Source organism: Schistocerca americana, chromosome 8 (assembly GCF_021461395.2).
Source record: "Schistocerca americana isolate TAMUIC-IGC-003095 chromosome 8, iqSchAmer2.1, whole genome shotgun sequence".
In the NCBI taxonomy this organism is placed as follows: domain Eukaryota; kingdom Metazoa; phylum Arthropoda; class Insecta; order Orthoptera; family Acrididae; genus Schistocerca; species Schistocerca americana.
In genome coordinates, this window is record NC_060126.1 from 522,186,479 (window position 1) to 522,202,043 (window position 15,565).

Consider the following 15,565-nt stretch of genomic DNA (forward strand, 5'->3'; position numbering starts at 1 on the left):
CCATCTGACTCGGAGAGTCTTTTGGCAGAGGGCTGTGAGGTTGATTGCTTGGTAACATGTACCAGAATATGCTTGTAACAAACTAGAGTACCGCACACTCCTCAGTACTACTGGTACCGTATGTGGGTGAGACATTTATTGAGGAGGGGGGGGGTCATGAATTGGCATCCCCTCCCCCCCCCCTAAAAAAAACATTTTATTAGAAGTGTTCGTATATTTAGATATACGAGGAGACTTCTAAAATTAAGTTACGTACTATTATGGCTGGTTAAAGAGCTTTTATTAAATACTGAATTACACTTCAAAGTGAGGTAGATACAGAAGACTCGTTCATTAAGTAACACAATACATTCTATTTCTGAAAGCAGTTCGGTTTAGTCAGGGTTCTAATACACCATATTATCTTCCACTCATTTGGTTACGAAATCCTAGTTTTCGAAAGTAATCTCCGTCCAATTCGACGGCCTTACGCCATCTTACTGAGAGGGCCTTCGTGCCGGCGTGGTACCACTCCACTGGCCGACGTTGGAACCAACGTGTTGCTGCATCAACAACCTCCATATAATCCATCCACGTATTGCTTCTCGTGGAGTGCATCCTTCTCGGGCCAAACAGATGGAACACGGAAGTTGCGAGACCCGGACTGTACGGAGGATGAGGAAGAACAGTCCAGAGTTTTGTGAGCTGCTCTCGGGTGCGCGGACTTGTGGAGGCCTTAGGTTGTCATGGAGAAGTAGTAGTTCGTTCACATTTTCGTGGCGATGAACACACTGCAGTCGTTTCTTCATTTTCCTGAGAGTAGCGCGAACATCTTCAGAGTTGAGTACCTCACTACCAACAGAGGCGTCCCGTTGAGCAGCGAGGTGTTCGGTTGTGATCTGTCCATCACTTCGAATCAGAGTGTCGTCACGTTCCAACACTGCAGGAGTCGCAGCTGCGTGCGGCCGGCCGCCCCTCTGCAGGTCGGACAGGTTCGCGCGACCTCGTTGCGAAGATGACAGACGCGTCGCCCAACGGCTCGCCGTGCTTTTGTTCACTGCCAGGTAGCCGTAGGCAGTCTGCAAGCGCCACTGAATATCTGCGCTGCTTTGGTTTTCCACCAAAAGAAACTCAGTGACAGCTCTCTGCTTGGAACGCTCCTCTGCTGAAGGCTATGTATAGTGCCGCCACCTGTCGGAACTTCGTGAAACTACAGGGGCTGCAGCAGGAGTATTACTCGACGTTCCACAACAAATTCCGCATTTTTCCACCCGAAATTGGCGGAGAAAAAATATGTTGCATTAGTTACTGAACGTCACTCGTATTGTCAACGTAATTACCAGTTCTCCGTAAACAAATGGCGGAACGTTGTGCCAATCGTTGAATTCCTGGACGATAGAAATCCTCTGAATCATTCGTAAACCGTTGCGTGGACACCGGGATGTTATTGTCCTGTAACCACTCCGCCACAGGCCGTTCATTATGAACCGGTGCTCGATCGTGTTGAAAGATGCATTCGCCATCCCCGAGTTGCTCTTCAATAGTGGGAAGCAAGAAGGTGCTTGAAACATCAATGTAGGCCTGCATTGTGATAGTGCCACGCAAAACACCAAGGGGTGCAAGCCCCCTCCATGAGAAACACGACCACTATCATAACACCACCGCCTCCGAATTTTACTGTTGGCACTACACAGACTGGCAGATGACGTTCACCGGGCATTCGCCATACCTACACCCTGCCATCGGATCGCCGCATTGTATACCGTAATTCGGCACTCCACACAACGTTTTTCCACTGTTCATTCGTCCAGTGTCTACTCTACTTACACCAAGCGAGGCGTCATTTACCATTTAACGGCGAGCTGTGTGACATACGAGCAGCCGCTCGACCATGAAATCCAAGTTTTCTCATCTGCCGCCTAACTGTCATAGTACTTGTAGTGGAAGCTGATGCAGTTTGGAATTCTTGTGTGATGGTCTGGAGAGATGTGTGCCTATTACACATTACGACCCTCTTCAACTATCGGCGGTCTCTGTCAGTCAACAGACAAGGTCGGCCTGTACGCTTTTGTGCTGTACGTGTCCCTCACGTTTCCACTACCCTATCACATCGGAAACAGTGGACCAAGGGACGTTTAGGAGTGTGGAAATCTCGCGTACAGGCGTATGACACAAGTGACACCCAATCACCTGACCACGTTAGAATGCCGTGAGTTCCGCGGAGCGCCCCATTCTGCTCCCTCACGATGTCTAATGACTACTGAGGTCGCTGATATGGAGTACCTGGCAGTAGGTGGCAACACAATGCGCCTGATATGAAAAACGTATGTTTCTGGGGGTGTCCGTATTCTTGTGATCACATAGTGTCATCCCGAACGTAGGTGGAGATTAGTGAAAGAAACCGCACTCGCTCCCATTTACACGCTCGGAATGATAGCAGGAACAACGGCGAGTCAACAATTAAATTTTATATAGTATGAAGTATGACGTCGTCAAAGTTATAACAGTTTGTTGTTTGTTACTCTTAAAGTTCATAAATCAGTTGCATGAAAGATGTACTTTAAAAAATTTTCGGACGAATACTGTTCAAATCCAATATTTTAGTGAACTGAAGTTTCTAGGTAGTCGTGCTAAAGCAGTGTAAACAATTATATTATTATTAATCTATTAAAACATTTTTATATTCTACTGTAATCATTACTAAAACAGGAGACACCTGTGACACGTTCAACCTGAGAATTACACAACGTATTTTTTTCTGTCTCTCTTTTTTCTGTAGATTACAGTCTGTCACGCGGTTAAAGACCGAATACATTAGCAAGCAAAACAGAAATAGAAACAAAGATTCATTGCCTATTGTGATTTCCAGTGCTTGTGCGCACTATAGAGAAGAACGAACGCCACAACTCGTTATCTATTCAGCACTGAGTGAGAAAGGAGCATCTATTTACACGAGACTTTGCCTTAATAACGGTACACACTAGTACATGTTCGACTGCAGCTGTCTTCGGCTGAAAAAAAAATAAAATAAAATTAAATTAAAAAGAACGGTGTACTCCCTCAGGAGACACCCTGTGTTAGTGACAAACAGCTATCAGTGCTCGGGTTTGCTCTCACCCACACAATGTATCCGGTAGCGAAGTACTCAATGCACGTGAAGTAACGGCTAATTATGATGCTTGTCGACTGCACTGACAAGGATAAAAGATATCACATTTGGAGAAAGAAGAATGTTAGTTTCCTTCTCATCTAGCACCAAAGACTATAAATAATTAACTACATACTGTACTGTGTTTCAGATATTATTTGTCAGTGGATAACATGTTTAGTACCTAAATTATGTCGTATATAGAACGAACTATTAAATCTTATAAAATATGCGTGTAACTAATGAGCGAGTAAAGACTACAGGAAAATGCCATCAGGTCAGTAAGGAGATTTACCGTTGCACAAAGAACGTGTTACGATCCTGCGTTTTCATTACTCTTTGCGAGGAATGCGTTTTTGTGATATTAAGCAGTGAACGCGATGGCGAGCACACATGAACGAAGCTTCGGATAAACTGTGTGAAACTGGTACCTCTGGAATCGACGATTATACTGGGTGGTCGGAAAGAGTCCAAGAAGCTTGTAAGGGTGTTAAATGGTTCAAATGGCTCTGAGTACTATGGGAATTAACATCTGACGTAATCAGTCCCCTAGAACTTAGAACTACTTAAACCTAACTAACCTAAGGACATCACACACATCCATGCCCGAGGCAGGATTCGAACCTGCGACCGTAGCGGTCGCGCGGTTCCGGACTGCGCGCCTAGAACCGCGAGACCACCGCGGCCGGCTGTAAGGGTGTTAGAAGGTAGGTTGTGTTGAGAAATAACTGTTAAGAAAGCAAAATCGATACGATCCGCCGTTTCCGAGTTACGTACCACTGAAGTTTGCCAAAGAGGTTGTTGCGCATGCAAATTCAAGCAGCCTACCAGAGACCGCGTCGCTAAATGTGTTCTTTGTGCCGGCCTGGGTGACCGTGCGGTTCTAGGCGCTACAGTCTGGAACCGAGCGACCGCTCCGGTCGCAGGTTAGAATCCTGCCTCGAGCATAGCTGTGTGTGATGTTGTTAGGTTAGTTCTAAGTTCTAGGGGACTGATGACCTCAGAAGTTAAGTTGCATAGTGCTCAGAGCCATTTGAACCTACGGCTGGACCATAAAAACTCTCTAACACACATTACTAAATACATAAACAAATTAAATAAACATACATCAAAGGAATAGCAACAAAAGGTAGGCCAGTAGTCTGTTGTCTCTGTGCTTTATAAAACACCGTAAATATTTAACCAATTTCTTCATGCGTAGTATATATCGGATATAAACAGACATAGATGAATAAATATATTTAATAGCATGCTGCTGCCGTTCTTTCGTGTAACTGTGGAGTAATTATGGCCTGACGCGATCGATAGTAATCGGCAACTTTGACCTCCAATAACTCAGGTACTACTCAAGTTACGTGCCTGTAATTTATACCAATTTAGGTTTACACTAATAGCTTTCTAAACACACGTCGGTCGACGAAATCGGATGAAGCGTTTAGATTTTGGAAATTCGTTGCTGGGTGTTACTTGTATAATTTACCGTCAAATACTAAACGTTAAACTAATAAAGATATTGAAAATCTGATTACACCATCTGAATCGTCGTGGGAATAATAGTAATGTACACGTTTCTTTTTGAAGTATCATGATTCATCTGGCTATTATTAATTTCTATACGAACTGTGAAGTGTGTGCCATGATGGTTTCACAAAGTCCGCCATCTTTGGCGCTCTTTCATCGAGACAGCATCGCTAAGGAACTCCCAGCCACGTGCTCGACCCGGACCACGCGCTCGGCTGACGTTCATCACCACGTGTGTTCTGGCGGGCCCCGGCTTGCCGTGCGGCCGCGCCAGCTCCCAACTTAGAATATCTCCGAGGCGCCTCAACTCGCCCGCAACCTCACATCCTCGTGATGCCAATTGGGGAGCTACAACACCGAATAGTAGCGACTCCGGTCAAAGAAAACCATCATAACGACCGGGAGAGCGGTGTGCTGACGATACGCCCCTCCTATCCGCATCCTCAACTGAGGATGACACGGCGGTCGGATGGTCCCGATGGGCCACTTCTGGCCTGAAGACGGAGTGTTTTCGTAGGCTTCTCCCGGCTATTGTGAAGACGGGGGCAATTCCCAGTAGCCTATGGAAGGGCGCTTCGTCCAGCCTGGAAATGGTGGGTCTGACGTTCCATACTCCTTCCATTGGAACTGTGAATGAGGACTGCTGTGCTGGCCAAATGACTAAAGATTTCTCCATTGCGGAACGTATTTCTTCACCACTTGATGGAAGTAAACTTTCCAGAAGAGCTGTCAGAAAGCAACCCTTTGCAGAGACTTTATGAACGTGCCTCCATTCTACTACTGACATAGACTGAGTGCAAAGCATGGCAATTAGATAATTTCTTGCAATCTACATCTATATCTACATCCATACTCCGCAAGCCACCTGACGGTGTGTGGCGGAGGGTACCTTGAGTACCTCTATCGGTTCTCCCTTCTATTCCAGTCTCGTATTGTTCGTAGAAAGAAGGATTGTCGGTATGCTTCTCTCTGATTTTATCCTCATGGTCTCTTCGCGATATATACATAGGAGGGAGCAATATACTGCTTGACTCTTCAGTGAAGATATGTTCTCGAAACTTCAACAAAAGCCTGTTCCAAGCTACTAAGCGTCTCTGCTGCGGAGTCTTCCACTGGAGTTTATCTATCATCTGCGTAACGCTTTCGCGATTACTAAATGATCCTGTAACGAAGCGCGCTGCTCTCCGTTGGATCTTCTCTCTCTCTTCTATCAACCCTGTCTGGTACGGATCCCACACTGCTCAGCAGTATTCAAGCAGTGGGCGAACAAGCGTACTGTAACCTACTTCCTTTGTTTTCGGATTGTATTTCCTTAGGAGTCTTCCAATGAATCTCAGTCTGGCATCCGGTTTACCAACGATCAACTGTATATGATCATTCCATTTTAAATCACTCCTAATGCGTACTCTCAGATAATTTATGAAATTAACTGCTTCCAGTTGCTGACCTGCTATTTTGTAGCTAAATGATAAATGATCTTTCTTTCTATGTATTCGCAGCACATTATACTTGTCTACATTGAGATTCAATTGCCATTCCCTGCACCATGCGTCAATTCGCTGCAGATCCTCCTGCATTTCAGTACAATTTTCCATTGTTACAACCTGTCGATATACCACAGCATCATCCGCAAAAAGTCTCAGTGAACTTCCGATGTCATCGACAAGGTCATTTATGTATATAGTGAATAGCAACGGTCCTACGACACTCCCCTGCGGCACACCTGAAATCACTCTCACTCCGGAATACTTCTCTCCATTGAGAATGACATGCTGCGTTCTGTTATCTAGCAACTCTTCAATCCGATCACACAGTTGGTCTGATCGTCCATATGCTCTTGCTTCGTTCATTAAACGACTGTGGGGAACTGTATCGAACGCCTTGCGGAAGTCAAGAAGCACGGCATCTACCTGGGAACCCTTGTCTATGGCCCTCTGAATCTCGTGGACGAATAGCGCTAGCTGGGTTTCACACGACCGTCTTTTTCCAAACCCGTGCTGATTCCTACAGAATAGATTTCTAGTCTCCAGAAAAGTCATTATACTCGAACATAATACGTGTTCCAAAATTCTACAACTGCTCGACGTTAGAGATATAGGTCTATAGTTCTGCACATCTGTTCGACGTCCCTCCTTGAAAACGGGGATGACCTGTGCCGTTTTCCAATCCTTTGGAGCGCTACGCTCTTCTAGAGACTTACGGTCTACCGCTGCAGTGGTTTCGAGCTCACGAAATCCAGAAGTCGGGCGGCTGCCAACAAGGCCGTAGAGGGGCGTATGACCCGTGATGCCGGCGGTTATGTGTCCAGCATATCAAGTCTAGACTGAGTCATCTTCACCGGTGAATAAACTTCTTCATACAGTACGGAAAACTTGAAAGTTGCATACAATTGTATGCATACAATTGTAATTAATCATTTTCTGGTTATATGGGTGAGTTTTGTGGTTATGCAAGCGTCCACGTGCTGCGTAAACGGAGGCCTTACAGCAGACCGCGGTCCCAGTAGCGAGCTGGGTGTGGTGTTCCGTGAACGAAGCGGACTTGGCGAGGTTTAGTTGAAACTGTTACATTCCATCCATTTGTTTCCGTGGAAATTTGAGTGTGATGTTTTTTTTCCTGTTTCGTTTTCGGCGCATCAGTTGCTAGGCGGCATCTGGGTGCTGTGTATTGACCGATAGCGATGTACATTTTCCATTTCAGTGATCGAATTTCGGAATCTTGCTGGAAATTGTCAGATTCGTACAGAGCATTTGGGACCACAGCGAGGCTGGGGACCTTCATTTAGACTGACTTTTTAAGTGTAGTACTGCAGAGGATTAATCCCGGCCTGTCGAAAAAAGCTTCCGAGTAAGTCTGCGGTGTAGTGTCTCGCGAAATTTGTCTCGCCAGCAGTGAGTGGATTCCGGCCGCGGCCGCTACTGGTATTTCTCACGAAGCCACGGAAGTAGCTCAGTAACTTGGAACGTGGTCTAGGCACTGGATGTCACAGATCGGTCACGCTGCCCATGTCACCGTTGGAGATGTCGCTGTGCAAATGGAATCCCGGAGGAACCACCGCGGCTGAACCAGAACCACGCAGACTTCGGTTACTGACGGAGAGAGACCGCCGAGTTTTTCGGGGCTCGTTGTCAACAGTGGCATAAAATCGACGGAAGGAATCATTTGTGAGTATCAGTGTTACTAGGAGTCCACTAACACTGTGAAAAGAATGGTTAAATTTTTCGAGCAGCTCCTCCTAACGCCCACATTTCTGTTGTCAGCGCTAAGCGACGATTGAGGTGGTGTAAAGAGCGACGGCACTGAATGACTTTAAGGTAGTGATGTGGAGAGGTGAGCCACGCGATACCTGTGGTAACCCGATGGAACGGTTTGGGTTTGGTGAATGCCTAGGGAACTGCAATTTTTCCTAGTGAGGGTGTGATACCCTTATTCTGCTTAAAAAAGAAAAAAAAATGCAAAATGTGGTAGGAAATGAAGACATTTTATGCTGCGCACGGTAAACGAACAGTTCATTTACATCTACGTGGCTACTCTGCAAATCACACTTACGTGCCTGGCAGGGGGTTCTACATCTACATTGATACTCCGCAAGCCACCCAACGGTGTGTGGCGGAATGGAACCAGTTTCAAAATAATTGTCTATTATTCCATTCTCGAACAGCGCGTGGAAAAAAAGTGCGAGCTCTGGTTTCCCTTATTTTATTGTAGTAATTGTTTCTCCCTGTGTAGGTCGGCGTCAACAAAATATTGTGGAATTAGGAGGAGAAAGTGGGTGATGGAAATTTAGTGAGAAAATGTTGCCGCAAGGACAGACGCGTTTGTTTTAATGATCTCCAACCAAATCCTGTACCATGTCAGTGACACTCTCCACCCTATTTCTCGATAGTACAAAACGTGCTGCTCTTCTTTGAACTTTCTCCATGTACTCCCTTAATCCTAACTAGTAAGAATCCCAATGCGCACAGCAGTACTCCAAGAGAAGGCAGAGAAGTGTAGTGCAGGCAGTCTGTTCAGCAGGTCTGTCGCATCTTCCAAGTGATCTGCCTATAAAACGCAGTCTGTGGGTCGCCATCCCCACAACATTTTCTGTGTGTTCTTTCCAATGTAAGTTGTTTGTAATTGTAATTCCTAGGTATTTAGTTGAATTAATGGCCTTTAGATTTGATTGATTCATCGTGTAACCGAAGGTTAACGGATTCCTTTTAGCACTCGTGTGCATGACCTCACACTTCTCGTTATTTAGTGTCAATTGCCAACTTTCGCACCATACAAATACCTTTTCTAATTCGTTCTGCAATTTGTTTGATCTCCTGATTACTTAACTAGTCGATAAACGACAGCATCATCAGCAGATAACCTAATACAGATCCTCAGATTGTTTCCTGAACTGTTTATACAGGGTGTTGCAAAAAGGTACGGCCAAACTTTCAGGAAACATTCCTCACACACAAAGAAAGAAAATATGTTATGTGGACATGTGTCCGGAAACGCTTACTTTCCATGTTAGAGCTCATTTTATTACTTCTCTTCAAATCAAATTAATCATGGAATGGAAACACACAGCAACAGAACTTACCAGCGTGACTTCATACACTTTGTTACAGGAAATGTTCAAAATGTCCTCCGTTAGCGAGGATACATGCATCCACCCTCCGTCGCATGGAATCCCTGATGCGCTGATGCAGCCCTGGAGAATGGCGTATTGTATCACAGCCGTCCACAATACGAGCACGAAGTGTCTCTACATTTGGTACCGGGGTTGCGTAGACAAGAGCTTTCAAATGCCCCCATAAATGAAAGTCAAGAGGGTTGAGGTCACGAGAGCGTGGAGGCCACGGAATTGCTCCGCCTCTACCAATACATCGGTCACCGAATCTGTTGTTGAGAAGCGTACGAACACTCCGACTGAAATGTGCAGGAGCTCCATGGTCCATGAACTACATGTTGTGTCGTACTTGTAAAGGCACATGTTCTAGCAGCACAGGTAAAGTATCACGTATGAAATCTTGATAACGTGCTCAATTGAGCGTAGGTGGAAGAACATACTGACGAAACTGAAATGAGCTCTAACATGGAAATTAAGCGTTTCCGGACACATGTCCACGTAACATCTTTTCTTTATTTGTGTGTGAGGAATGTTTCCTGAAAGTTTGGCCGTATTTTTTTGTAACAGCCTGTATAGATAACGGGGCCTAAAGCACTCCTTTGGGGATCAGCAGGAATCACTTCTGTTTTATTCAATGACTTCCCGCGATTAACGACAAACTGTGATGTATCAGACAGGAACTCGCGAATGTAATCGCAAAATTGAAACTATATTGCGTAAGCACGCAATTCGATTAAAAGCCTCTTGTGAGGTAAGGTGTCAAAATCCTTCTGGAAATCTAGAATTACGGAATCAGTTTTCGGACAGGATACTCTCTGTATGAGCACGACAATGCACCCTGTGGTGAAACAGCATCTGTGAGGCATTAGTTTGTTTACCGTAACATTCTTGCAATGGACTGGCTTTCCGAGAGCGACGAGACAGAACGTCGACTTTGCGCCAGACCGCAGCATCCAAAATAACTAACTTTTCTCGTTTCAGCTCTTGAGGAAGAATGGGCTACCGTTCCTCTAGGCATTCAGACGTTTCATTGAAAGCGTCCACAGCAAAGTTAGAGCCGTCGTGAAGGTGGAAATGCTCCATATTAATGTCCACTAATAGGTGTTCGGCCACTTCGATTAGATAGCGTGTGTGGTGCTGTGTGCTTCCACGAATACTCGGGATCGGTTTTGCGTCCCCCGAGCTGTTAGCAGCGCTGCAGAATGGTTGGCTCTGAGCACTATGGGACTCAACTGCTGAGGTCATTAGTCCCCTAGAACTTAGAACTAGTTAAACCTAACTAACCTAAGGACATCACAAACATCCATGCCCGAGGCAGGATTCGAACCTGCGACCGTAGCGGTCTTGCGGTTCCAGACTGCAGCGCCTTTAACCGCACGGCCACTTCGGCCGGCGCTGCAGAATGAACAGAGGCGAGCGCGGCCGTACTCACGGCAGGACGTCGGCCCAGCCCCAGCCGTCGTTGCCGAGCCGCTCCCAGTGGTCGTAGTCGCGCCGGTTGCCCCTGGTGTAGATGAGGTAGTTGAGCACGCTGGTGCCGCCCATCACCTTGCCGCGCGGGAACCGGCAGCGGCGGCCCTCCATGGCCAGGCACGACGTCGACGACGGCTCTGTCCGGTAGTTCCAGTTGGCGTCCGTGAACTGCACCCAGCACACACACCACTTCATTAAACCACGGCTGCTCGTAATGCAATTCTTAGCAAGTAGAAGCATGATCGCTACTCCATCGTCTCAACCTTACTGTAGTCAGTATGTTGTTGTTGTGGTCTTCAGACCTGAGACCGGTTTGATGCAGCTCTCCGTGCTACTCTATCCTGTGCAAGCTTCTTCATCTCCCAGTACCTACTGCAACCTACATCCTTCCGTATCTGTTTAGTGTATTCATCTCTTGGTCTCCTACGATTTTTACCCTCCACGCCGCCCTCCAATACTAAATTGGTGATCCCTTGATACCTCAGAACATGTCCTACCAACCGATCCCTTCTTCCAGTCAAGTTGTGCCACAAATTTCTCTTCTCCCCAATTCTGTTCAATACTTCCTCATTAGTTGTGTGATCGACCCATCTAATCTTCAGCATTCTTCTGTAGAACCACATTTCGAAAGCTTCTATTCTCTTCTTGTCTAAACTATTTATCGTCCACGTTTCACTTCCACACATGGCTACACTCCATACAAATACTTTCAGAAACGACTTCCTGACACTTAAATCTACACTCGATTTTAACAAATTCCTCTTCTTCAGAAACGCTTCCCTTGCCATTGCCAGTCTGCATTTTATATCCTCTCTACTTCGACCATCATCAGTTATTTTGCTCCCCAAATAGCAATACTCCTTACTACTTTAAGTGTCTCATTTCCTAATCTAATTCCCTAAGCATCACCCGATTTAATTCGACTACATTCCATTATCCTCGTTTTGCTTTTGTTGATGTTCATCTTATACCCTCCTTTCAAGACACTATCCATTCCGTTCAACTGCTCTTCCAAGTCCTTTGCTGTCTCTCAGAGAGTTACAGTGTCATCGGCGAACCTCTAAATTTTTACTTCTTCCCCGTGGATTTTAATTCCTACTCCAAATTTTTCTTTTGTTTCCTTTACTGCTCGCTCAATGACATCGGGGATAGGTTACAACCCTGTCTTACTCCCTTCTCAACCACTGCTTCCCTTTCATACCCCTCGACTCTTATAACTGCCATCTGGTTTCTGTACAAATTGTAAATAGCATCTCGCTCCCCGTATTTTACCCCTGCCACCTTCAGAATTTGAAAGAGAGTATTCCAGTCAACATTGTCAAATGCTTTCTCTAAGTCTACAAATGCTAGAAACGTGGGTTTGCCTTTCCTTAATCTTTCTTCTAAGATAAGTCGTAGAGTCAGTGTTGCCTCACGTGTTCCAACATTTTTACGGAATCCAAACTGATCTTCCCCGAGGTCGGCTTCTACCATTCGTCTGTAAAGAATTCGTGTTAGTATTTTGCAGCCGTGGCTTATTAAACTGATAGGTCGATAATTTTCGCATCTCTCAACACCTGCTGTCTTTCGGATTGGAATTATTATATTCTTCTTGAAGTCTGAGGGTATTTCGCCTGTCTCATACATCTTGCTCACCAGATGGTAGAGTTTTGTCAGGACTGGCTCTCCCAGGCCCGTCAGTAGTTCTAATGGAATGTTGTCTACTCCCGGGGTCTTGTTTCGACTCAGGTCTTTCAGTGCTCTGTCAAACTCTTCACGCAGTATCATATCTCCCATTTCATCTTCATCTACCTCCTCTTCCATTTCCATAATATTGTCCTCAAGTACATCGCCCTTGTATAGACACTCTATATACTTCTTCCACCTTTCTGCTTTCTCTTCATTGCTTAGAACTGGGTTTCTGTCTGAGCTCTTGATATTCATACACGTGGTTCTCTTTTCTCCAAAGGTCTCTTTAATTTTCCTGTTGGCAGTATCTATCTTACCCCTCTAGTTATATACGCCTCCACATCTTAACATTTGTCCTCTAGCTATCCCTGCTTATCTATTTTGCACTTCCTGTCGATCTCATTTTTGAGACGTTTGTATTCCTTTTTCCCTGCTTCGTTTATTGCAGTTTTGTATTTTCTCCTTTCATCAATTAATTTCAGTATCTCTTCTGTTAGCGAAGGATTTCTATTAGCCCTCGTCTTTTTACCTACTTGATCGTCTGCTGCCTTCACTATTTCATCTATCAAAGCTACCCATTCTTCTTCTACTGTATTTCTTTCCCCCATTCTTGTCAGTCGTTCCGTAATGCTCTTCCTGAAACTCTCTACAAACTCTGGTTCTGTCAGTTTATCCAGGTCCCATCTCCTTAAATTCCCACCTTTTTGCAGTTTCTTCAGTTTTAATCTACCCTTCATAACCAATAGATTGTGATCAGAGTCCACATCTGCCCCTAGAAATGTCTTACAATTTAAAACCTGTTTCCTAAATCTCTGTCTCACCATTATATAATCTATATGAAACCTATCAGTATGTAAAGAAGCAAATTATTACGAGTTGGCGTCTTGCATTGAAAGTGTAGCTTGCCGTGGAGCAGATTTTGGTTCTCACACTGGCGCAGCTAACGCTGGCTATTGGCCCGAGCGAGCCGTGCACTTGACACATTTTGCATGCAATACGTTACACATACACTCAGTGAATCTGAAGAAGTACTAGATATTTATCGATCTTTCCCACACTCAGTATACCAAACACAACAATATTGTAAAAATTTCATATCATTGAGTTCAGTACTTTCGGAGATATAATTTTTTTAAGTAAAACACACAATAATCCTGCTGACATCGTGAAACTGAGTTAGGGACTATAATGCATTCATCCACAGCATCAGCTGAAACTACAACCAAGAGGATAGGTTCATATAATCTTATTTTCTTTAGTTTCATTAACACAGATTTCTAACGTAATTAAAAGTACTTTGGAAAATTATTTCATCGTGTTTTGGTTGTGTGAGAGTTCTGAAGAGAATGAGAGAGTGAATGGAGGACATACGTAAAGTGAGAATGTGATATTTTATTAAAACCATGTATATGTATGCGTGAGAAAGTTGTTGTGTAATAGAAGAATTTGTAACATATGCCCGAGTGAGCTTGACATTGTAAAGGCAGCCAGAGTATTAAATTTATTAGTAATTTATTTTGTGAAAAGAAATCGTGTTTTTTTTTTCATTAAATGTTATTTAGTTTCGGAATTACGAAATTTCTAGTCTAAATTACTTGTGGTAGTCTGATTGGCTGACATTAGGAATACCGCGAGCAAAAATGTGCTTGAGATGATCTGATTCGCTGCTTAACATACTAGCCAATAGGAATTCAACATTTTCCGCGCTTTTGAATAGGGTTTTGTGCCTCAGAGCTATGACTCGATACAGTCGCTCGGTAGCCGTTTCCGTGCTTTAAACCGCGCTGATCACATTTGTACCAAAATGAAGAAATTCGTGCATTTGATTGATTCTTGTGTCGCAGACGAAAAGCGACAACAGTGTTGAATATTTTGTGAAATTTTGACACTTGTGAGTGATACATTTAAGAAGATATTTGTTTGCAAACATTTCATGTCGTATATGAACTCCACGTGGCGTGTTTCCTGCGGATTACGAGACATTACTGCGGGTTCTTCTTTACAAGAAGCCTACTGGACGACTGAATGTGTTAACTCGCAAGTAGCAGTGGATCAGTGACAGTTTAGGACATTCAATATATCAGGTCGAACTAAATGTCTTCTGGCTGCTTTCAGGTGTGAACTTGTAACAGAGACAGTCGATACCATTGCGTAATTTGTGTCGGATATTAAATATGGACCTGATAGCTATTTTCCGTGTGTTAAAGACAATAAACCAAGATAAAGGAAATTTTAGAGATTGTTTCAAACGCGTGATGGAAGCATCCTGAACGCTCAAAAGTTTAAATAACTTTCAGCTACTGTCCATGGACTAGAGTTGATGTGGCCAGTGTGTGGTAGGTATTTAGACGAATTTTCGTCAACGCTGCTTTTGTCGGCTAAATCATCATCTACCATCGCAGAGTGAAGGGGCAGACAACCTGAAACCTATCCAGTTAGGTGGACTGACTATTTAAGGACAGTAAGAGAAGAACCAGCCCCACCGCAAGTAGCCAGATGATTCATGGACAGTGCTGGCGATACTCAGTCTCGGACAGCTCATGATCTTAAAGTGGCGTTCCATTGGCATCTGTCAAATTTGGTGTGATTCGTGGTCGTTACATGCATTTGTTACCATACAGTTGCATTAAATTACAGGGACTCTACCACTCTCAACTTGTTAGTAGATACTGCGCAAGATTTACGAGACATGGACATCAGAGAAGAAAACATAAGAAATCGTCGAGATTTTGGAAGCTCCAGAAGAAGACTGGTAACTAATGGCCAGAAGAAAAGAATACAAAAATGTAGTGGCTTCAAGAAGAAATGTTGAGGACGGAAACCATCAAGGCAAGTTCAAACGCGGTCCTTAAGTGGACAAAACGAAAAATGAAGTATAATAATAAAAAGTGGATCCAAAGCAGCCAACCAGTTGCGAGAAAAGGTGGTTTTCTTCAACCTTTGACGACGGTTTCGAAGGATACAAACATGTCTTCTCCAGAAATACATGTAACTAAAATTTCACGCCAAATAATGAAATGACCTGACGTACGTCCAATGAAAATATGCCGTCAGCACACGTCATTGAATACATTACTAAATACGCTTGCCCCTATGATCAGGACTTGTCTGTAAGAATGTAGAAATAAAACCAATCAAATGAAATGACGGGTCATATTATGAGCTGACCT

At 44.3% G+C, this 15,565-nt stretch overlaps 1 protein-coding gene across 1 annotated transcript in view; it reads right to left on the minus strand.

The window, feature by feature from the left end:
- Positions 1-15,565, minus strand: part of LOC124545958 (glucose dehydrogenase [FAD, quinone]-like) — a 166,753-nt gene that overhangs the window by 46,846 nt on the left and 104,342 nt on the right. The window contains exon 5 of the mRNA XM_047124921.1: positions 10,687-10,895. Within this exon, the coding sequence (XP_046980877.1) occupies positions 10,687-10,895 (209 nt within the window). The remainder of the gene's footprint in view (positions 1-10,686; positions 10,896-15,565) is intronic.